Below are 23,644 nucleotides of genomic sequence, written 5' to 3'. Positions count from 1 at the left end.
TAAAGAAGAGTGAAATTATGGCATTTCCTGGAAAATGGATGGAATGGGAGAATATCCTGCTAAGCAAAATAAGCCTATCCCCCCAAAAAAAAGTCCGAATGTTTCCTCTAATATGCTAATGCTAATTCACAATAAGGCGGGGGTGGGGGGCAGTAGAGGAGAATAGCATTACCTTAGATTAGGTAGAGGGGATTGAAGGGAGGGGAGAGGAGGGCATGTGGGGATAGGAAAGATAGTAGAATGAAACAGACGTTAATACTTTATGTGTGTGTGTGTGTGTGTGTGTATGACCAATATAATTCTACAACATGTACACTCAGAAAAACGAGAAATTATATCTCATCTATGTATCATATATCAAAGTGCATAAATGCATTCTATTGTCTTGTGTAACTAATTAAAACAAATAAAAAATTTTAAAAAGAATGCATGAAGATTAAAAAATTTAATTCACAAGGAAAATAACAACAACTATAAAACTTGTACACATCCTATAAGGTAGTTCCAAAAATATAAAACTAACATTGACAAAATCTTAAGAAGAAATGAGTAAAGATATTGATTATTTGAACAAGATTGGCAAACCTGATTTAGTGGACATACCATTACACCTAACAATTACCTAAGTCATGTTCCCCAAATATTTATGATACACTACTTAAAATTCCCCACTTCATTTTATGTTAGGTATAGCCATGTGACTTGTTTTGATCAATGAAGTGTGAGCAGAGCATCTTCCAGTGTATTGGTAAATAGGTCTCCCATTTTCCTTCTTGAAAGCAGAGATCTGGAAATCCTTGGATCCAGGTCCTTGGGTGAGGATGATTTGGACCCAAGTTTCCCAGCCAATTTGCAAATGGACATGTTGATATTGGTTATAGAGCAATAAATCATTGCTATTTTAAGTCACTCAGATTTGGGGATTATTTATAGCCACAGTATGACCTACTCTATCTTGACTAATACAGGTAGACAAACAGAAGGACTGTTTCCCAGGCAGAGAAGTGAGCTTGTTGTGAAAAAGTATGACATGCTGAAATTCTGGTGAGTTCACTGTGGCTTAAATTCCGGGAAGTGAGAATGGGAATAGGGGTGAAATGTAGAAAGCATATCCTGGAAGAGCTCATGAAGACTGGCTACGGGCATGTTTTGAAGATCCTTGGGTTTAATAATAAGCAATAGATGTTACTGTAGAAGTTGAAAACTCAAGAAGTTGGTGACTATTTGGGGGCAGTAATGGAGAGGATGAATTGGGGTAGAATCTAATCAGTGTGGAGGGAGGAATTAGGTAAAGAGCTATTACCAATGGCTTGCCATTATACCATAAATATATAACTATCCATCTGTTGATATTTAAGTTGTTTGCACAATTACAAACATGGTTTGGCACCTTCCTTGTGAGTAATATCTATATATTTTACTATCTTCCTTCCTCAGGCAGCTAGATAACTTTTGCCATCATTCCAGTGGTGAGAATTTCAGGCAAGGTGATAGAGAAAAACAACTAGGAATGCTATTTGAGGTCACAATTTTGTTTAGAGGCTGCCTGGTATGTCTCAATTATGCTCAAAGGTATTTTGACCTTACACAAAGTCAATCCATATTATAAATCAGTGGTCCTTGTTATGGATTAGATATGAGGTGACCCCCAAATCTCCTGTCAATGCAAGAATAGTCAGAGGTGAAATGATCAGATTATGATGACTGTAACCTAATCAGCCCATCCTAGTTTGAATGGATTAACCAGTGCCTTGAACATAGAAGACACCGGGTAAGTATTTGTTCAATGAATGAATGAATGAACCAAAAAAATGAGTGAATTCTTACCACTGTAGGTACTAATCAGGCTTGTCCTTCCCCCATCTGTAACAGGATTTCTTACCCTTGGCATTATTGACTTCTAGAGCCATATAATTCTTTGAGGGGGGACAGGGGAGGCTGTCCTGTGCATTGTAGAATGTTAAGCAGCCTCTCTGGCCTCACTTACTAAATGCTACTGGCACAATTCTAGTTACATAACTAAAAATGTCTCCGGAAATTGTCAAAGATCTCCTGGGGGAAAATCACTACTGGTTGAGAACTGTTTTAGTCAACTTTTGGTAACTGTGACCAAAATACCCAACAAGAACAATTTTGAGGAGGGAAAGTATATTTGGGGCTCAACATTTCAGAGGTCTCAGTCCACAAATGGCTGACTCCACTGCTCGGGACCCACAGTGAGGCAGCACATCATGGGGGAAGGGCCCAGCAGAGGGACACTGCTCAGCTCATGGCAGGGTCAGGAAGCAGGATGTGGGGGTGATGGACCACAGGGAAGAACAATCCTTCTAGGGCATGTTCCAGTGACCCACCTTCTCCAACTATGCCCCACCTGCCTACAGTGACCATCCGGTTAATCCACTCAAACTAGGATGGGCTGATTAGGTTACAGTCGTCATAATCTGATCATCTCACCTCTGACTATTCTTGCATTGACAGGAGATTTGGGGGTCACCTCATATCTAACATAACAAGGACCACTGATTTATAATATGGATTGACTTTGTGTAAGGTCAAAGTACCTTTGTGAAAGCAACTAATTCTAGAAACATTGATCCTTCTTCCCCTGAATCTCCCTATGTTAAAATGGCCTTTCTTCGTAGGTTTTCTGTCTATTTGTAAAGATTCTTGGATACCTTACTTTTGGTCTAGATTTCATTTCTCTAGGGCCACCTTACCTGACTTTACCTTGCATCCGGTAGATCACCATTACACATCGTTAATGTCCATTATGCATTTCCCAGTCAACAAATATGCTTCTTTGGTGGTGCTTATCAAAGACCAATTTTTGGCCAGTTGTAATGGTACACACAGATGCATGAGAAGCGGAGGCAGAAAGATCACAAATTTGAGGCTGGTCTGGTCATCTTAGAGAGATCCTGTCTCAAAACAGAAAAAAAAAAAAAGGTGGGGGAGGAGAACTGGAGATGTAGCTAAGTGGTACAACACTTCTGGGTTCAATTCCCGGTACTGGAAAAAAAAAAAAAGGTGCATTCTTATATTTATTTGAGTAATTATTGAATGAATCTATTTCTAACTGTCAAAGAATTTGGCATGTAGCTTGTTAGGTTTTGCTCATAATTATTATCTCTAGTGTCCCAAACAAGGCTTAACACATAGTAGGTCCTCAATGTGTATAGAGTGCATGGATGGATGACAACCATTATCAGTTGGCAATACTCAACACTAGGGCACAACAACCTTCAGGAATTTTTTTTTCTTTTGATACTAGGGATTGAACCCAGGGGTGCTTAACCACTGAGCCACAACCCCAGCCCTGTTTTTTATTTTTTATTTTTATTTTGGAAGGGTTTCTCTAACTTGCTTAGGGCTTCACTAAATTGCCAAGGCTGGCTCTGAACTTGCAATCCTCCTGCCTCAGCTTCCAGAGCTGCTGGTATTATAGGTATTTGCCACCACCCTGGCTAACCTTCATGAAGTTTTGCTCTTGTGCCTTCTAAAACAATTGTGAAAAACAAGGTTACTGGTATACACCTTTCAAACTTTATATGTTAATTTTCAGATTAAGTTTATGTGGTTTGAAGGTTATTACTTCCACCATATTTTAAATATCAGAATTTTAAAATTAAATTATGACATCATTCTTTAAGTACACCTATTTTCCTGTTATTTTTATTCCAAGATTCCCTTTGATTTGCTCCACAATTATATCCTCTGACATTAAAGGTATGGAAGAAAAAGTTGTCAAATGAAAAAAATGCCTAATGAGTCATTAAAGGAAGTTGAATTAAACCATCAAAGGAAGTTTTCAGTTTGGGAAACTGGAGAATTTTACACCTGAGAAAAAGGTACCTTATGAAGATTGCAGAACAACCAGGATGTCTTTACTTTTATATATTAGGAGAAGAATTATTATTATTAACACAACCATGTTCTAAGGTAAACCAGTTTTAGGAAGGAGTATTCACAGAAACAGAGAACCTGAAAATTGATCCTCTGAAAACTCATTCTTGGTAAGGCTGAAGACTACTATCCTGGGGTAATGCAGCCCAATAGCCCACAGAGGGCAGTGTTGGACAAGCTGTTGGGCTCCATGGCTGGCTATACCTCAGGCGGCAGAAAAGGCAATTTGGCTTGTATTCAGTGAGGGCCTTGCCCTGGCCTCTCTAGTGTGTGTGTTTGCACAGTGAATTATTCATAGGAAATGCCTCCAATAAGAATGGAGGCTAGAGATCCTCCATTCACCTAAAATCAGGGCCAGGGGCTGTAAAAACCTTAATCTCTTTTCCCTGTAAGAACTGAATTTAGGAAAGAAATCAAGGATTATAGTTATGGGTCTGAGTCAACCATAAGTTTTTTGTTTTTGATCTTATTAAATGAAAGCAGCAGAGAAATTTCAACACTTATAGGAAGCAGCAGAGCAAAATGATCAAGAGCCCCCAACTCTGTAGTCAGACAGTCCAGAGCTCTGATCTCACTATAGGCTTTCCAAAGGTTAAATTCAGGGCCATTCCTAACCTCAGCTTTCCTGGCTGTCAGATAGCAACAATGCCACCTTCCTGGTAGGCTGCTGTGAGAATTAGAGACCAGACATGAAAGGTGCTCAGCATGTGAATGGCATTTAGCGTGAGCTCAGTAATTACAGTGATGGTGGTATAAAGATGATAATATGGAATTGGCATTTGGTCGGGCATGCCTGTTTCAGTTCTCCATTCGTGTCCAAAGAGGAAGAATCAGAGGTGAAAAATCAAGCAATTTCAATGTTGTTAAGTTTTACAAGCCTAGGAGTTGGAAGCAGGAACAACCATGGGAGGAAAGCAGAAACTTAGAGTCCACCATCTCCCTCAACATAGCTTACACATGCCTTCCAGGGTTGCCCCAATGTTGACGAGAGGGTCTCTGAGACTCAAAAATAGGGTGTATGATTACTTGACATGGTCACCAGCTCAGAAACACCCGCCTGCCTCTGGTAATGATTTTTTTCCATTACATTTATCCCCTGTGAAACCTCAAAGGGTAGCAGTCAACTAGTTGGAGAAAAAAATTAGTTAAGTTGCACAAATTGCTTGTAGCAAGACCCTCACTCCTTCCTCTGCTTCGCATGGGGGAAAAGGATCAGGGACTAGATCATGCCCAGAGAGGGGCATGGAGACGATTTGAATGAGATATTTGTCCTTTCACCTGGCAGCTGTCCAGCCCCCAAATAGCTCGTGTGTCCAGTCCAAAAATAAGATCACATGAGTGGGAGAGAGAGAAGTTCACGAGTGCTTGTCCTTGGGCTTCCTATGGGCACACCAGCTCAGCTGCGTGATAGTGCTCAGGACACATTCCCTCCCCAAGCCCCCAAAGCCAGGAGGCCAACCTGCTATCAGGGAGGGTGCGTGGTATGTGTCACTGAGCCCTTCTCTCAGGGCTTCTTGGAGCTCTACTCACACCAAAAAGGGAGCAAGGAGAGTGAGGACCAGCGAATCCAATAACTTCCAAGGGGATAAGGGCATCGCCTCCTTTCTTGAAGGACACTCCCTTCTGATGGTGATGGGAACTCCCTTCCTCCTGCATCGGCCTGCCTGCAGTACAGTGTGAATGCTGCAGCAGCGACCAGGGCCCCAGAAAGACAGCGCCCCAGAGTCCAGGCAAAGAGGTGAGTGCATCTGTTTCTGTAGGGTTGGGATTGCTACAGACTGTCACCTGGCTTCAGGCTTGGGCTCAGCACGAATGCTCTTCCCCATCCCCCATGCCTTCCTCCTCCCTTCCTGGGTCTGGGCCTGTGGCAGGCTTGAGGCTCTGTGATGATGCTGGTATAAAAGATTCTCTCCTGCAGAGGCCAATTGACTCCCAGAAAGAACTAGGCAGGTCTAGTTCTTAGCGGGAAAGCAGGAAGTGATTCCTACCAAGAGAATTATCTTTGCTGAGATCCAAGAAGATGTGTACCAGGAAATCGTTAGACAAATCCCATGACAGTAGAGTTAATGCTTCATTTTAAAAAGCACTGCATGAAATAGGAAATAAAAGGATGCCAGCCGATTCTTTGTTATTAGGCAAAAAGGAAAAACGAAAATGGGATCTGCAGAGCTTCCTCTCCCCATCTCTTCCTGACTCCTTGGAGCCCTGCAAAACATGCCTAACAGATCCGAGAACTCATTACCCTGGTTGAGAACAACGGGAATAAAATCAAGAGTCTGGGGAGAACTGCTCTGTAAGCAGAATCAAGGCACAAGGAGGTGGAACCAGTGTTACAGCTCGGTCTCCCCTTCCGATGTTTCTGCACACCCAAGCACGTCACATGGATGTGTGCCTATTTAGGGATGTGTACTGAGGCCACTATCCTTTGCACCTGCGTACTGTTATCCTGGACACAGACTGTGCCTGGGCTGTGGACTACAAATATCCATGCTGAGAAGTCTGAGGGCAGCCTGTATTCTTTTAGTGACCATAGACTGAAATTCATTTGGAAGGGTCTTGGGCAAAAAGAGAGAAACTTTGTTTTCTCTTATGTAACTGAAAAGCCAAGGTTTTGGTACAGTAGGTCAGGTATGCAGACAGTGGCCTCCTGAATCTGCGTTTCTCATCTCTTGGCCTTGTGACCACTATGTCATTCTGTTTCCGGGAGGACTTGCTTTGTGGTGGTAACATGATTGCCTGCGGCTCAGGCTCACACCCTCCTTGGAGGGCCATCCTGCAAGAACAGGTGCTTCTCATACCCAAGGTTCCTACCCAGAGTTTCAGGATTGCTTCTCATAGATCTGGTGTGGGGATTGCACCATTAGGGGTGTTGTCACTCCCATCCAAAACCACATATGCAGTCCCAGGAGGAGGGCTGGGGGTAGATGTAGGGTGGTCAAGGTCAGTGGTGGTCACTGTGTTGCTCTTTTTGCAATGGTCTAGAGTGAGAGTCAAAGCTCCTCCAATATAACTCCTCCTCCTTCTTTCACTCCACAAAAATGCATTTGTAACAGAAGGTTTCATAGGAAGGATAATTATTACTAGGACAGGTGATGAAAAGACCCCATGCATGTCATTCCTAAAGACCCTAAATACCAGGGAAGCCACAGATGCCAGTTTGCCTAGCTCAGTCTCTAGCCACGCACCATACCCCAACCTGCCTGGGCCCCAGACTGCCCGTGCTCTCCTGGGTCTCCTTTCCCCTCACCCATCCCTGCTCAGGTCTGTTTCTCCTGTACTGATGTGAAATCATCTTGCCTCGCAAGGACCAGCCTCAGTGCTGCTTCCCTTTGGGCCCTTGTCTGGCTCTTCCAGAATTTTCTGCTGTCTCTCCTCTTTGAACCTGAACCAGGTGTCAGGATTATTGTTTACTGTTTGCATGTTCTTTAAGAACTTCATGTTCTCCGTTTCTCTCCCAACTTGAATTTCACATTCATGGGAGAAAATTAAGTTTTGTCTCTAGTCTTGTCTGTGCTAGTTAACAAAGAGTAGGTGCCCAAGTAAGCGAGTCCAATTCAATTGGCCAATAGAGAATGAGCCTCCCTAAATAGTTAGGAAGGATGGCTAGATTGCTTAGGCCCTAAATTCTGGCTTTAAAAGTTGTTTCATGACTGTGGCAGACATTGATTGAGTTCAGAATGCATGCGGAGCCCCTAGAGGTGTCATCTCAGCACTCCTTCTGGCAACCCTACCAGGCAGGGACTGTTATTGTCCCATTTAGCAAATAGGGAAACTGAGTCTCAAATAAGGAAGTCACTGTCCTAGAACATATAGCTAGGAAGTGGGGACGCTGGGGTTAGAACTCAGACAAGCCTGTCATCTCAGTTCCTATGCCAGTCAGCATTTACGTGCTAATTAGTCAGATTTCCTGCTGCAGAGGGGTGGGCTGCAGTGATTGTTCAGATGGCCTGAGGAAGCTCAGCTATTTCTCGGACCCTTCGCCACCTGGCCTTTCAGTGCCTCTATGGGGGGAGGTTCTTATTAGATTCTACCCAGGGGTATGAGTGCAGGCCCCTGCCCCAGAGCCAACAAAGGGTCAAGGGGTCAGGGATTTCACAAAAGGAGGTGCCTCTGGAGCTCTGTAGAGAGCGAGGTGCTTTTTAATTAGTGGGAAAACGTTGGCTGGAGCAGGCTTTAGAATGTGAACTTGCTCCTCTGGCCACCAGTCACAAGGCATGAAACTTTCCTTTCCCCTGCCCCTGACTTGGGTGACCAAGCTGGGGGCTTTGCCTCAGGGGCAGCTGACAGGATTTGGATGGCAACAAAATTCTGATCTCAAAGGAAATCAAAATATTGAGAAAACATGTTTATTATACCCACTATGCCCTTACATTACAAGCCACAGGCCTCTGGCTGTGCTGGCAAAACCCTGGTCTGAGCGCATGCTGTGTATTGGACATGCACAAGCTTGTTCATATGAGTTAGTGTCTTCAAAAGAGCAGATCCTATTTGATTTACGTCATTTTGTTTATCTTCACAACATCCTGTGAGAGGGCTAAAGAACTGGTGTTCTCACCTGCCTTGCCTCTATTGATGGCACAATTGAGGCAGTGAGACTGAGCACATCTTGAAACTGTACCCCAGGTCCCAGACTGGGAATGGAAGTTTTCTGAGGTCTTTAGGATCCAGGTCTGCTGGCTTCTCCATGAGGTTAAGATAGGTGATAAGTAGATAAATAAACACACATACATGTGTATATGTATTACATAACATCATATGTCATGTGTTACATGTATCATATATGCAATATACACACTTGTATATTATATATCGTACATTATGTGTATATGTATATATACGTTATACCTAAATATATGTATATAAATTATATCTATATGAAATATATACATATAATCCTTAACAGAAAAAAACATAAGAGAAATGAATACTTGTTTATACAAAGTCTATATTCATACAAAGACTTGCCATGAACATTCACAACAGATTTGTGTGTGTGTGCATGTGTGTGTGTTCCTGGGGATTGAACTCAGGGGCACTGTACCAGCCCTTTTTCTCGTTTTTTATTTTGAGACAGAATCTCCCCATGTTGCCAGGTTGACCTTGAATTTGGATTCTCCTGCCTCAGCTTTTAGAATAGCTGGAATTACAGTTGTGGACCATTGTACCCGGGAATAGCAGCATTATTGAAATAGCCAGACAGAGGGAACATGCAAATATACACTAGCTGATGAATGGATCAGTAAAATGTATTGCATTCATACAATGAAATATTTAGCAATAAAAAGGAAAGAAATTTAGATATGCTACAACACAGGTAAAGCTTGAAGACATTATGCTAAGGGGAAAAGTTCATATTGTATGGTTCTGTTTATAGGAAATGGTCAGAACAGGAAAATCTAAAAAAGTAGCTTAGTGGTTGCCTGAATCTGAAAGGAAGCGGGAATGGGGAATGACTATTCATGGGTTTAGGTGTTCTTTTTGGGTGACAAAAATATTCTGAAATGATAGTGATGAGGGTTACCCAGCTTTGTGAAAATATCCAGTTTGTCCACTTTAAATGGATGAGAAATATGATATGTGATTTATAACTCAATATAGTTGTTTAAAAAACATCTCAAACCAAGCTGGGCTGGGTGGGCTTGGTGGTGCATGCCTGTAATCTCAGTGATTTCGGAAGCTGAGTCAAGGGGATTGCAAGTCCGAGGCCAGCCTCAGCAATTTAGGAAGGGCTAGAGATGTAGCTCAGTGGTAAGTACCCCTGGGTTCAATCCCCAGTACCAAAAAAAAAAAAAAAAAAAAAAATCTCAAACCACTGCTAGTGGAATCATGAACTTAGTGACAGTTTTGCTGAAGGATGTAGTCCTACCCTGTCTGCTCTGATAAGCTCACGTCTTGCTCCCTAGAGCCTGGCCACAGACCACTCACATAATTCCAGTGGAAAGACAATAGATGGAACAGATGGCGCCATAGATTTCTCCCTGGAGGCTGAACCAAGAAGATCCCCACTCCCTTTTGTAAAGGTCATTATAAATTTTATGGAATCAATCTCATTCTATTTTCACTTCTGGGTTTCAAGTCATGCTGCAAAAAGTATTCCCCATTCTAAGGTGATAAATCTCATTAATGTTTTCCTCTAAGATCATTCTTCTTATATTTAATCCTCCGATTAAATCAGGGATTTAAATAACCAATGGGATCCAGACTGGTTTTGTTTGTTTTGCCAATAGCAAGCCAGTTATTAAATCAGGAGTTGGGGCATCTTCTAACTTCCTGAAATTAAACATAAAAACGTGTGTGAGAGCATGTGGATGTGTGGACGTGTGTGTACAGCATGTGTACCCACATTTATTTTCCTGGGGAATAGGGTTGTAGATCTTGTAAGATGCTCGAAGGGTTTTGTGACTTGGAAAAACCACTGGGTTTTATCCATTTCACAACCTGGTGGGGTCCAGGTACTGAACTGGTTAGAATGTTCCAGTGCATTGAGGCTGAATCTGAAACCAGATTTGTAATGCAGGTGAGGCCTGTCTGAACACTCCTGGGGAGGTCCTCTGTCACATTCCACAGGAACAGCACCACCTTTTGGCTTGACTACCTGCTGAGGCAGGGGACAAAGAGTGACTGTCACTGGCTCCTCTTGGGCCTATAAAGCTTTAGAGTTTTAATATCCAGCTGACAAATCCAAGGAGCAGATTAACCATATTATCTGACAAAGCTCAGGACTTTCCTGTCACAGAAAATGTTGCTACAGAGAAGTGGCACAGCCTCATGTGCAGGCCTTGCACAAAGAGGTACAGGCAATGCCCACAGTGTGCCGGGCATTGTCCAGACTGGTGGCTCTCCAAGCACTGTCACCACACCAGCAACTGGAGAACTTGTTAGGAAGGCAAATTCTAACGTGGTGGATCCACCCCAGACCTACCGAATTAGGAAACCCAGCAATCTCTATTTTTTATAATTAATTAATTAATTTTAATTAGGTATATATGACAGCAGAATGCCTTTTGATTCATTGAACACAAGTGTAGCACAACTTTTCATTTCTCTGGTTGTACATGATGTAGCGTTGCACCATATGTACAGTCATACATGTACTTGGGTAATGATGTCCATCTCATTCCACCATCTTTCCTGCCCGCATGCCCCCTCCCCACCCCTCCCACCCCTTTGCCCAATCAAAGTTTCTCCATTTTCCCCATGACCGCCCCTCCCCCATATGGATCAGCATCCACTTATCAGAGAGAACATTCGGCCTTTGGTTTTTTGAGATTGGCTTACTTCATGCTAAACAATCTCTGTTTTAACAACCCTCAAGGTGAGTCTAGTGCACATCCAGGTTTGTGAAACACTTGGTGTATAACAGCAAAGAGATAAAGTCCCCGCTCTCATGGAGTTTCAGTATGCATGGCAGGGGTGATTAAAAACATTTTATGAATGTTACAATTTTCAGATATTTATAAGTTCTGTGAAAAAACAGAAAGCAGGTGGATGTGGAGGACAGTGAGGAGGGGTGAGTTTAGAACAGGTGGTCAGGCAGGAGATGGTCTGAGCTGAGACCAGAAGGACAAGAAAAAGCCAGCCATGCAAGGAATCTAGCAGCAGAAAATAAATGTGTACATTCCAGGTAGAGGAAACAGACAGCAAATGCAAAGGCCCTGGGGTATGACCAAGCTTGGCTCATAGAAGGAGCAATGTCACTAGAGCACAGTGAGCAAAGGGTAATGCATAGGGAGTAAACTTGGAGAGGCTTGAACTTAGTGTTCAAGCTTAGTTCTTGCTCTCAGTGCAAGGGAAAGGCATTGGACAGATTTGAACAAAGAAGGATGTAATGTAATTTACCTTTTCCCAATGAACTTCTAGAATGAACTATAAAAGCTAAGGGCAGAAGCAGGAGGCAAGTTAGGGGGCTGTTGCAGTAATTCAGGCAAGAAATGGACTGATTTGCAGAGATCTATTATTAAGTGAAAAAAATGATGCAGGGCATTGTACACAGTAAACTATTTTTAAACACACACACACACACACACACACACACATTTCCCCTGAAAAGACCTCCCACCCTCACACAAAATTAAAAGTGGTTATTTGGGGGGAAGAAAAGGGTTACTGAGGATCATGTTGTACTTCTCTGTACATTAAGCATTTTTATCATGTACAAGAAGTTTTCCTTGTATTTAAGAATAAAATATTTTAAAATATTTAAAAATAGAATACGCAATGAGTGATCAACATCAGGGAGAAGCAGCCCACGTCCCATGGGTAGGCCCCTTTCCGAGCATCTCGCCTGGACGTTGGTGGAGATCTGGCTGACAAACTGGGGCAGAGTCCCATTCTTGGGTTACTGTAGGACTGGGACAAGGCGTCTCTGTTCTTGAGAGCCACTGGACCCAGTTTCTGTCCTGCGGCTCTGGTGTTAGGTCAGGTCTCCTTGGACAATGATTGCCATTTCCCGTCCATGTCTGCAGCATTTCCCAGGGCCCTCCATCCTCTTGGCAGCTGGCGCACCAGGATGCCAGGATGCCCTTCATTTAACTGCCTGATTGGACATAAACAGAAGGAAATGCTCTGTTGGGGAAGGAGAGTGGCGTGCAGCATCTGATTTCTCCTGTCAGCTGATTAGGATTTGTTGTGCCTGAACAAGGTTGAATGAGATTAGGAAGAAAACACACTGGGCCTGGTGTGCGTTTCAGAGAATGGCATCATTTCTGTAAACAGGAGGAATGAAGGGGGAAATTGTAAAGCAAATATCCAATGTCAGTCTGAAGATTCAAGGACAACTCTGTTGTCATGCATGACTGAAAAGCACAACAAGAACAAAAAGACTCAAGGACAAGTTGCCCGGCTATGTTATGCCAGGAGAGGAAGAAAACATCGGGGGGCATTCTGAACCCTGCTATGTCTACCCATCATGCTCTGCTCCTGCTTTCAGGTCGGTGAAGTTAAAAAGCGAGGGTTTTAGGTCTGATTTTTCAGAGGCTCTGCAATGTCCCTTTCTTCCTTTGTCACCCTTCTAAAGCTCTCACGAAAGGTTTGGAGCTACTTTGTGTAATAGTTACTGCCTAGGTGCTCCATGTCCAGTCTTTTTCTTGGGATGTGGAAGCAGACCTCACCTCCAGTACCAGTACCCATGGTTCAGATGGGCATGACCCTGGCAAGCCCACATCTCTACGTATAAACATCCCAGGATTTTTGTTTGTTCCTGAAATCCATTCTTTTCTTCGTCTTTCTGCAATGGTAGTTTGGTTCTTATATTTGGTTTTATCATAGCAAAAAATAGCCTTTAAAGTAGTATAAGAGCTTTGAGGGAAGATATACTCTCTGTAACTTATGCTGTATAGGATCTAGTATACTGTGGCTACTTAATTAGTGGCTTTCACAGCTATTATTTCTGCAAACTATTTCCTGGCTCAGAGATGAAGGGTTATTCCGACACCAGACTTTTCTACTAGGTAATCTCAGAGTCCCTCCCTACTCTAAATAACAGTGGGGCTAAAAGCATCCACATTATCATGTCTTAGGACTTAAGAAAAAAAAAACTTCAATGTATATTACTTAAGAGATAAATCTAGATCCTTGACACAGAAGTTGAAATAAATATTGAAATTGAGGGATGTTAAAATGAAATTTTAAGAAATTTCAACATTGAGAGAAATCATATTACAGTAAATATGTTAAGAAACTGAGGAGTCCTGATTTACCAGTATTTGGATCATGACATTGCTGAATACCCAACAAGAAGTAGAGACTGATAACGTATGTTAGTAACCAGGATTACATTTGCCTAAAAACTGTGTATATGTGTGTGTGTGTGTGCGTGCGCACACGCGCTAAACAGTGTTTCACAACTGCATATAATAGAGAAATAAACTAAAATAATGATTTTGCTTTGTATCCTCAAACACCTGGACACATGCAATTGTCAAAATGATCCTGTGAGTTGGCAGAAATGATATGTCTTACTGATCTCCCTTAGGAAAGGGTGAATTTGGAGCCCTGGGCTGAGTTGCCTAGAAGGACCAATGACATCTGAAGTGGGGTGACCTGGTTTTGGTCACAGTGGGGACTTTAATTGGGATTGCAACCCAATCTTTTGGGTCTGCATCTTTTTTTAAATAGAAGTCTCTTTTTTTCCTTTGTGATATTGGGGGTTGGACCCAGGGCCTTGTACATGGTAGGCAAGCACTCTACCACTGAGCTGTATCTCCATCTCTTTTTAAAATTTGAGAGAGGGTCTCTCTTGAGGCTGGCCTCCAGCGTGGAATCCTCTTGAGCCTTCTGAGTAGCTGGGAGTAGAGGTGTGGCCCCAAGCTCAACAGAGAGGTCTTTTGTCGCCTCATCAAAATACCACAAATTGGTGTTATAATCTGGGATCTTGTTTCCAAAGCTGGACAACTCTTGTATCTTACTCATCAGGCTGCTGAACTGTTCCTTTTTCAGAGACATAGATGCCACCCAAACATCTTCTGATATCCTTGTCTTATTTTGTGGCTTGTTGAATCAGGACAGCTGAATTTGATACAAGTTCACTGTCATTTCTTTCAAGGATTCTCAATTTTCTGGGCTTTAGAGACTAAAGAAGCAGCACCTGGGCTTCACTTGAACTCTGTGGAGGTATTTTTCTCCCAAGACATTTTGGATTTCAACAAGAGACCCATGGTCCGGAGTGAGGACGTTGATGGTGCGGTGCACACACACATAGACCTCATCTTGTAGAAAGTGGTGTGAACTCCTGGACAGGTTCTGTAGATGACTGCAGATGGTGGGAATGGGAGCTAGGGCCTTTTCCTATTTCCCCATCACCCCTGAGCACAGGGCCTCTTCTTTGAAGGAGACTAGTTTCTATGCTGATGTGATGAAGTCCCTCCGTAGGGTTCCTGAAGATCCATTCAGAGTGATGATGACATTTTTTGGAATATCCACAGTCTGATTGCTAGAATGGTCTTCATTCTCCCAGCAGATGTGGCAGAGAAAGAATGCCTCTCTGAACTCTAGATTGTTAGGGCATTCTCTCACTTCCAACACTGCTATTTCATGTAGCTAAAAAGAGTTAATACATACTCTATGTAGCATAATCATTCTCCAAAATTTAGAAGACAACTGTCCAAAGCATTTTTATCTATAATTGAGAAGGTTCTTTAGAATCTTGCAAATTCTCAGGAAGATTATTATGTTTTAAAGCAAATTATCAGTTTCCTTTGAGTATGTGGAAATGATAGTTCACAAAGGTTCCAGCTAATAGGGTTTGGAAAAATCACAATTTTTTCAGTCCAGTTTTGGAGATCCATGATCAAAGTCGTGTAATATCTGAGCCTCTGACCCCCGAGATCCCAGGGGCCCCTCCCTTCTGAAGGCACCTGAGTAGGCCCCCAGATACTCTGTGCAGAAAACAGTCTCCACCTCCACCTTCCCTGCACCCAAGCAGCTGTCCTAGGAGGGAGAGACTGGAGAGCTCATTTTCAGCTGCAGCAGGTCAACCTATCTCTCTCTATCTGAATTATCCATGGTCACGCACACACACACACACACGCACACACACTCACACCCCACTCAAGCCTCCCAGGCTCAAGCACCTGAGTAAAGGAAAAGGAAAAGGGAATTATAGGGAACTATTAATCGTGTTTCCATTTGGTTTCTTCAAAGATACCCCCTCATTCATATCCTTTCTGTCCACCTTCATTCCCACCTTCTGGCCAAATAGTATTTATATAGACACCTCCCTCCCTTCCTTCCTTTCTTCCCCTATCCTGGCATCAAGTGGTATAGGGACGATGTTGATGTTCAAAGACCATAGAGGGAATCCTCACCTGACACTGGGCTCACCTGAGGCTTCACCTAGTCCAATAGGGACAGGCTTGCACGGTGGTGAGGAATGATAGAAATATCCCCTCTGCAGCCCCTCCCCAGTCCTAACCTGGACAGCCATCGCCTTGACGGGCTTTGCAGGGGACCTTTTCTAGGGCTTAGCTCTGGGAAGGGCACAGACAGACAGACACTGCCACACGGAGACACACCTACACCCTGTGCGAGGATGCCAGATGACAGAACAGAAAAGGGCTCCCTTTCACCCCGCAGGCCTCTGGTTCCAGAGGAGTGTCTCTGAGCCACGACCTGCTGTTTCCCTGGTGACTGAGGCTTCAAAATAAACAGGATTCTGGTCAGACGGGCCAGTAGTCCATTCAGCTCAGGCATTTGCCCCAAGACAAACCATGTTAAAATAACAGCCGGTGTAGTTGCTGCCACTGTCTGCCATCTCTGCCTCTCTCTGTGGGCCAAAGCCTGTGTGTTCCTGGGCCTGCTGCCAGCTGCCCAGAGTTGGGGGTGCTGAGAGCTATGTGTGCATTGCTGTAGGTGGACTGGCTCTGGGTGGTGGTCGACAGGCAGGTCCCCTCTGCTGATAAACAAGGGCCAGAGACAGACCTAGAGACTGACATTCCCAGCCCCATGCCCCCTGCCCCCTCCCTGCTTCCCACACAACCCTCTGGGACTGGTGGCCCGCTCTGCGGCATGGCGTCTGGAGGCAGGCCAGCAACCTGATGTGCATGCCATGGCCCGTCCCTCTCCCCACACAGAGCTACAGTAGCCCAGAGGTTCAGAGAGCCGGCTTGGGACTGCTGGAGAAGCAGCCGCAGCAAGGTGACAGTGACAGACATAGAGCAGAGGACACAAGTGGATTCTGTTTCCCCGCCAGGAGCGAGGACAGCCTTCAGCCTACGATCTCTTTGGGTAAGAATCAGGGGGTTTCCTCTGGGGAGACTAGGTTCTATCCAGAGCTGAGGTTGTATGTGTGGAGGTTGTATATGGGGTGTGTGTGTGTATGTGTGTGTGTGTGTGTGTGTGTCCTCCTTGGTGTAAGTATAAGGCACTTGGAGAAGAAGGTAAAAAGAGAAAAGTTAGGCAGAAGAGTGTTCAGAGCAGATAGTGCTGGAGCCAGCACTCCTGCAAGTGAACCTCAAGAAGCTCCCCTCCGGCTGGGCAGGAATCATGGTGAAGACTGCTCAGGGGGAAGGTCTCGCTGATGCCACAGATATGTAAAAATAGCACTGACAATTTAGAGACTGCAAAAGTAATCATGCACCATGCTGTCCCATTATCTTCACCACCCCCAGTGCCAGCCCCAGCACCAAAGGGGCCAGGAATGTTCTCATTTACTAAGTGCTATTCGCGGTCCTGCGGTTCAGCGGAAGCTGAGAGTGGTACTGCAGGGCGTCTGGCTGACATTATATTGCTGTGTCACACTCTCCTGGATAGCCTGGAAATTCAGCCGCAAGGGGCGACCTGTCAACACGGTGAGCAGCTTAGATTTTATCATCCTCCTGCTATAAAAATCAGGCTGAAATGTAGGATTCTCTGAGGGTGTGAGCTTGATACTTTGAAGGGCAGTATTCTGGGTTATTTCTTACTCTATCTTCTGGTCATCTTCGGCTATCACCATCTTTATCTCAGAACCCCTCCCATAGGCACCAGTAGCAAAGAGGCCAGAATGGCTGATCCCTGGGCACATTCTCTGTCACCCGGGCAATCTCCACCCACCTGGCATTTATATGGCCAAAAGTATGCAGGGCTTCTAGACAGGAGCTCTTGAGGAATTCAGACTCCAGGGCTGGGATGGGAATTTCAGGTATTTTATCAAGTACCATTTTTCAGAGACCTCACCTCCCATCTCAGGTCCAAGAGCTCACTGTGTCTCAGCAGAACTCAGGCACTCTGTGCTTTCTCTTCATCCACCTCCCCATCTCCTTCTTCCAGCACCTTCCCTTTAATTCTCCTTGGGGTCTAGGGGGAGAACATGAGCATCCAGCAGAAGGCAAGCCAGGCTGCATCCTGGTGACTCTACCTGAGGAAGAGCCAGCCCGACAGTGGCAAAGGCTTGAAAAGAATGGGTCTTGCTTTGGGAGGTGGTATCCGGGGAAGGGTTGACCAGCTGCTTTGTGTGAATAAGTGTGGATTTTGGTGGAGCCTCTGATTCACAGCCACAAATCCGTTTTCCCTTTGTTTTCTTTTTGTTGGTCACTGAGGACTTCCTAGGAAAGTCCCCTCTTAAGAATGTGTCTCTGAGGGCAAGATCACCAGTTCACTGCTAAGGGCAGCTGGCTGAAGATGCAGGGAGACTTTCTTTTGTCGCCCTTGTCTTTTTTTTTTATTATTATGACAAAATGAGTTTGCAAATGAAGTACTTAATCAAAAGCAAAGGTATTATCAAAAAGTGAAGCAGGAAAACAATAAGTAAACCTTCTCCTAAATCTGGTGTTTATATATACCTGACCTGGTTTCAAAAATAAGAAAGCAGGATCTGATCCAGTGATGTGTCTTAGGGGTGTGTAGCACTGACCAGGATGAAGGCACTTTCAGGGAGATGGTGAGTGGACATCCACAAACTCCATCTATACTTGTGTAGGGATGTCCAGTCCTGGGACAGACAGTGTGGCAGTCTCTCTGCAGGAATACAATCTGTGGACCCTGAATAAGCTATAAATGGATCATGAGCTGCCAGCCTCACTGTGCCAGCTGCCAGGAGCTAGGTATTGTGCAGAGTGGAGGCACACCCGCTTCCACCTCATTAAACAGGCATTGCTTGGCTGATGCAGTACCCATTGGTTTGGGCTGCAGGGAAAATATTCTGTAGCCACTCATGCCATAGACATACCCTGCCTTATGTAAAGCTAATCTTTACACATTATATAAACATATAAACAGTGGGTATTTTTCTTTATGGAAGGATTCACTAAGCAACAATTGTTCATTAAGTACCCACAGGGTGTTTCATTTCAGATGTGATTGGATTCAGCCCCAATCAACCGCAGAAAAGGGAGGGAACCTACCGGCTGGGCAGGTACAGAGATGAGTTGGGCTGAGAGTTGTTCACCTCAGTTGGAAGGTAAGTAAAGGAGCCCAAGGTACAGGGCAAGAGCAGGCTTCTGGACCAATGGCCTACAGAGAGAGAAAGGAGAAGGAGGGAATAGCCATTGTTTTAACACCTGACTCATGCTATGGAAGAGAAGCTGTATAACAATGGTGGCTGAGTACCTGGATTCTGCAGCCAGGCTGCCTCGGGTCCAAATTCTTACTCTGCCTCTTATGAGTTCTGTGCCTTGGTTTCCTCATCTGTAAAGAGGAATGATGAAGTACCAATCTTAATATTTTTAATTTTTTTTGTGTTTTTTTTTTTTTGGTGCTGGGAATGGAACCCAGGACCCTGTAGTGCTAGGTAAGCATACACCACTGAGCTACCTTCCCAGCCCCAACCTTGAAAGAATGAAAGGAGTAACAACCTTAGTACTATGCCTGGATTACAGTGAGTGCCATGTGAGTGTTTACTGTTAACATTATTAAAAGATGAGCTCTGAAGAGGCTGCCCACAAGTCCATTTGTTCCAGAGGCCCAAGTGATACCCTACAAGTGACCGTGAGTGCCGCCTTTTGGCAGCACTGAGGCACTTTGGCCTTGGCATGGGGTTTTGTTTGCCTCTATGAGCATCAGAAACAAAAGAGCTTCTGTCCGGTTGCCATGCTTGGCATTGGGCTAGACTTTAGTGTACCAACTCACTGGATTCTTGAAACAACCCTGTGGAATAGGGGCTGTTACAGACACAGGAATTGAGGTTCAGTGGGTGGGTCGTTTGCTTGTGGTCCCACAGCTACCAGGTAGCAGAGCCAAGCTTCACACCAGGTTTTTCCAGATTACTATACTCCTTAGAGGGTGGAGGGCGGGGGTGCTACATTTGTTTTGGGGGGTATGGGAGGTGTCTTGAGAGGCAGGTGGAATTTGGCAACAGGAATTCAGCAAGAGATGATATTGGAAGACCCTAGAAAATAGGCCAGGAATTGTTAACTGCTTAGAGGTGGCAGGACCCTTGCTTGGGCCACAGGCAGAATCTCATGAAGACCTACACTCTTTGGGAACAAGATATGAATGCTGGCATTGAGGGCGAGGTGGGTCTCTGGTTTTGCTGAAGCAGGCAGAGGATGGTGCCCAAGGACAAAAGAAATGCAGTCTGATGACAGAGACACAGGCACAGCCAGCAAAAGTGGGCCAGGTCTCCCTCCCCAACTCAAGCTTAAGGTCAGAGGTCTCTTGAGTTAAGTCTGAGGTTAGCATTGGGTGACCCTAGTTGTGGGAAGAGGAGAAATGGACAATCTAAAACTAAATGTCTGGCCACAGTAACGTTTAATTATATAAAAGATGTGATCCCTCTAAAGAGAGTACATTTAAAGTGTAACTTACAGAGATTTGGTTTATGCCTAATTGCTCAAGGTTAGCTCTCTGGCTTTGTCCGAGGAATGCCGGTGATGCAAACAGGTGTGAGGGGCGTGCACCTGGCACCAGGGTGGTGTGGATGTGCAGGATTACTCATGGGCATGACTCATCCCTGTTCCTCCAGGAACCATAGTCTGGTCCAGGGGTTTTCACACTTTAACGTGCATAAGAATCACAGAGGAACTTGTTAAAAATTCAGGTTGCTGAGTTGTAGGGGCAGTAGTGATTCAGTGAGTCCATGAGGGGACCCAGATTCTGAATTTCCTGGGTGGGGCCCAGGTGATTCTGTGCCACAGGGAATATGGTGGCATTATCTGGCTGTGTCCTTGATCCATAGATCACAATTGAAGAAGCTCACAATTAGAGAAGGTCTGGCTGTTGCTCTGACTCCCTTCTCTATTACTAGTAAGGGAACAGAGGGTTTGGGGGCCAGAATCAGTGGCACTTAGCTTCTTCTTTGTCATTACTTCTTGAATTACCTGACTGGACCTCTACCTATTCTAGAAATGACAAGCACACACTTTCTGTATATTGAGTTATTCTGTCCTAGGCACACTGCTAGGCCCTCCACTCTGCTAATCTCTCATTAATTCTCCACAGCAATCCCATATATTAGACACTATTATTAGTCACATTTTGCAAGTACGGGGAAAGCCCTCATTGCCCGAAAGTGGCTCAGCTGGGATTTGAATTCAGGACTAGCAGTTACCAGAGCCCAGACATGTACCCACTAGGCTATTCTATGAGAGTGGTTCTAGCCCAGCAGTCCAGCCCTCCTTTCTCATTGTTAGGTGGGGTGTCTTTCTCCAGGTCACATTGATGGAGTCTCCACCACATTCCCAAACTCACATACAATCTCTTCAGAAGATTCTATGTTCCTTTGCTTCCCTATTTTTATTTCATTCAATGAGTCAAAGTGATTTGGGGAATTGGGCAGGTTGAGGTCGATGTCATGGGTTAAATTCATATGCTCAAATATACCCCTTAGCCCTCAGTACCCAAGACTGTGACCTTATTTAGAGATAGGGTCTTTTCACAGATAATCAAATTAAAAATGAGATCATTAAAGGGTGCCCCTAATCTACAATGTCTGGTGTCCTTATGAAAAGGGAAACTTTGGACACAGAGAACTAAGAAGAAGACAGCCATCTATAAGCCAAGGAGAGTCCTGGAACATTCCCCCACAGCCTTTGGAAGGAACCAAACCAGCAGAAACCTTGACCTTGGACTTCCAGCAATCTAGTTGAAGGTCAATATATTATGTCAAGTTATAGCAATTAAAAAAAAAAAACCTCAAGAGTAGCTTTCACATGACTTTCATGGTGTTTTCGGGAGCTACAGTTGGCTCAAGGATAGGAAAGAAAGACTGAATTGGAAAGAAAGAAGAGGGAGGAAGCAATGGGAAGTAAAGAAACAAGGAGGCAGGAGGAGAAAGAGATGGAGTGGGACAGGCTGGGCACATGAAGGCCAATGATGACCACTGCAGATTCATCCAGCTCACTCAGAGGGAACCTCCTGGGTGTCAGGGCGAGTGCCCGGGCTGCAACACAGTCCCCACCACCAGGAATATTAGAGAATAGATGGAGCTACAGACATCAATCAAGCAGTGACTCCAAGGTGGTCTGCAAAGCAAATGGCAGAGGTCCTGACCCAATCGAGGAAGTAAGGGATCTGAGAAGGTTATGAAGAGGAAGGATGCTGAGGTTGAGATCTGAGGGACTGACAGGTGTCAGTTAGGGAAGACAGAGTGTCTCTGGTGGGGGAAGAGCATGTGGGAAGTCCACATGGTATGAGGAAGCATGGCATTGCCCAGTTCCTGGAGGAAGGTCAATGTGGGTAGATGGGAGCCCGGGGGCCAGGCAGGGTCAGACCACATGACCCTGTGGAAGATTTAGGCCCTTTAATTGTAAGCTATAGAAAGTCTGAGGAGGAAGTGATCTTACACAGGGCAAAAATTTCATTAAATAAAAACATCTTGGGCTAGAGATGCTGATGACCTTGGTTGGCGGTGGGCCAGCCCTGAAGCAAGACATCAGACTCCTTGGTTTCACAGACCCTGGGTTGGCTGCATGGGCATTAGAGAGCAGAGTTCTAGGCCTCTTCCTACATAGTGTCCAGCCATGTTGTCCTCCAACAGTGTATGTTCTAGGTGTTTATATGGCCCTATTGAGAAGGCTCTCAAAAGGGACAGGTTTTTTTTTCCTATGGGGGAGGCTAATTATTGAGTGTGGCAGCTGGATCAGGCTCATACTACTGTGCATGCGGCTGGGCACCCTTCTTCAGCATCATTTGCAAGACACAGAGGTCTGATGAGCGCAGGCTCTGCTCTGCCTGCCTGTGCTTTGCCTGCAGGAGGCCAGGTGTGCAGCAGATTATGGGGGACGGCGGCGGTGAGGCCAGGAAGCCCAGGCAGAGCCCCCGAGGACATTGGGGAAGAAGTGGTTTAGAAAGGATCTGAAAGGGGCTGAGAGTGCTGAAAAAAAGAAGTTCCAAAGCCAAATTCTGCCTCATTTATAATTTCACACAAAATGCAGCCATCGAGGCCTTTGCTGGGAGCAGGGAGATCCCAGCCCAGCCAGGTGCCTGAGCTCCTTGCCCACCTTGACCACCCTTCCCATCCTTGGGAAATCTTTCAAGTGCCCCATATGTAAGTCCCTATGAAACAAAAGTCCTGCTGTGGAAAACTCAATACCAGCCTTTACCACAGGCCTTGCCTGGCTCAAAAATATTCCCTTCATTTGGAATTGAGCAGAGGGACTGGTTTGGCTAAGCAAGAATGAATCCCTGGAGCACACTTTGGTATACACTCAAGAGTGCCCACTCGATCCCCTTAGCTTCCCTTTGTTCTCTGCTGTTCCATGCCCTTTCCTGCCTCTGAGACTTCGCCACGGCTGTTCCACCTGCCTGGAAGACGCCCCCAGGTCTCGTCACAGCAGACCTCTTTTCTATTCTCAGTGCTCACGGTGCTTGTCAACTCCTCCAAGACTCTTCCCTGTTACTCCCTATTCTGTCTCTTTCCTTCATGGTACTTATCCCAGTTGATAGTTATTCATCAGTTCTTTTTATTTTTCCTATTTTTTTGATTTCTTTTATAAACACATATTAATTACCCAGGCTAATGGGCTTCACTGTGACGTTTCCATACACACATATATCATGCCCCATCAGGCCCACCCTTCCCTGTTTCCTTTCTTATCCTCCCCCACCTCTCCCCCTTGCCCCAGGTCCTTTCAAGTCATCTTTTTTTTTTCTATTTCCCACATATGAGAGAGAACATGCTATACTTACTTTCTGTGTCTAGCTTATTTCTCTTGACATGATGCTCTTCAGTTTCATCTGTTTTCCTGCAAATGACAAGCATGATTTTGTTCTGCTTTACGGCTAAATCATACTCCACTATATATGTCCCATTTTCTTTCTTTTTTTTTTTTTTAAAGAGAGAGAGAGAGAGAGAAAATTTTTTTAATATTTATTTTTGAGTTTTTGG

General features: G+C 44.6%; 1 protein-coding gene across 9 annotated transcripts in view; it reads left to right on the top strand.

Moving 5' to 3' along the window:
- Nucleotides 1-5,262: 5,262 nt before the first annotated feature.
- Fgf1 (fibroblast growth factor 1) overlaps nucleotides 5,263-23,644 on the top strand; it is a 94,974-nt gene continuing 76,592 nt past the window's right edge. For 2 of the 9 annotated variants that reach the window (XM_015485704.2, XM_048811723.1), the window contains exon 1: nucleotides 5,270-5,641. Coding sequence is in view for 1 of the 9 variants with exons in the window: in XM_048811718.1 (XP_048667675.1) it covers nucleotides 12,753-12,832; nucleotides 16,473-16,626; nucleotides 17,010-17,189 (414 nt within the window). In the remaining 8 variants the exon portion in view is untranslated. Of the gene's footprint in view, nucleotides 5,642-12,219; nucleotides 12,833-16,472; nucleotides 16,627-17,009; nucleotides 17,190-23,644 lie in introns of those variants that run through there. The other 7 variants (XM_048811722.1, XM_048811721.1, XM_048811718.1 and 4 more) reach the window with 7 other exon arrangements.

This window comes from Marmota marmota, unplaced genomic scaffold (genome assembly GCF_001458135.2).
Source record: "Marmota marmota marmota unplaced genomic scaffold, marMar, whole genome shotgun sequence".
In the NCBI taxonomy this organism is placed as follows: Eukaryota; Metazoa; Chordata; class Mammalia; order Rodentia; family Sciuridae; genus Marmota; species Marmota marmota.
Note: the sequence above shows the minus strand (reverse complement) of the source record. Positions and strands in the feature narration are given on the sequence as shown.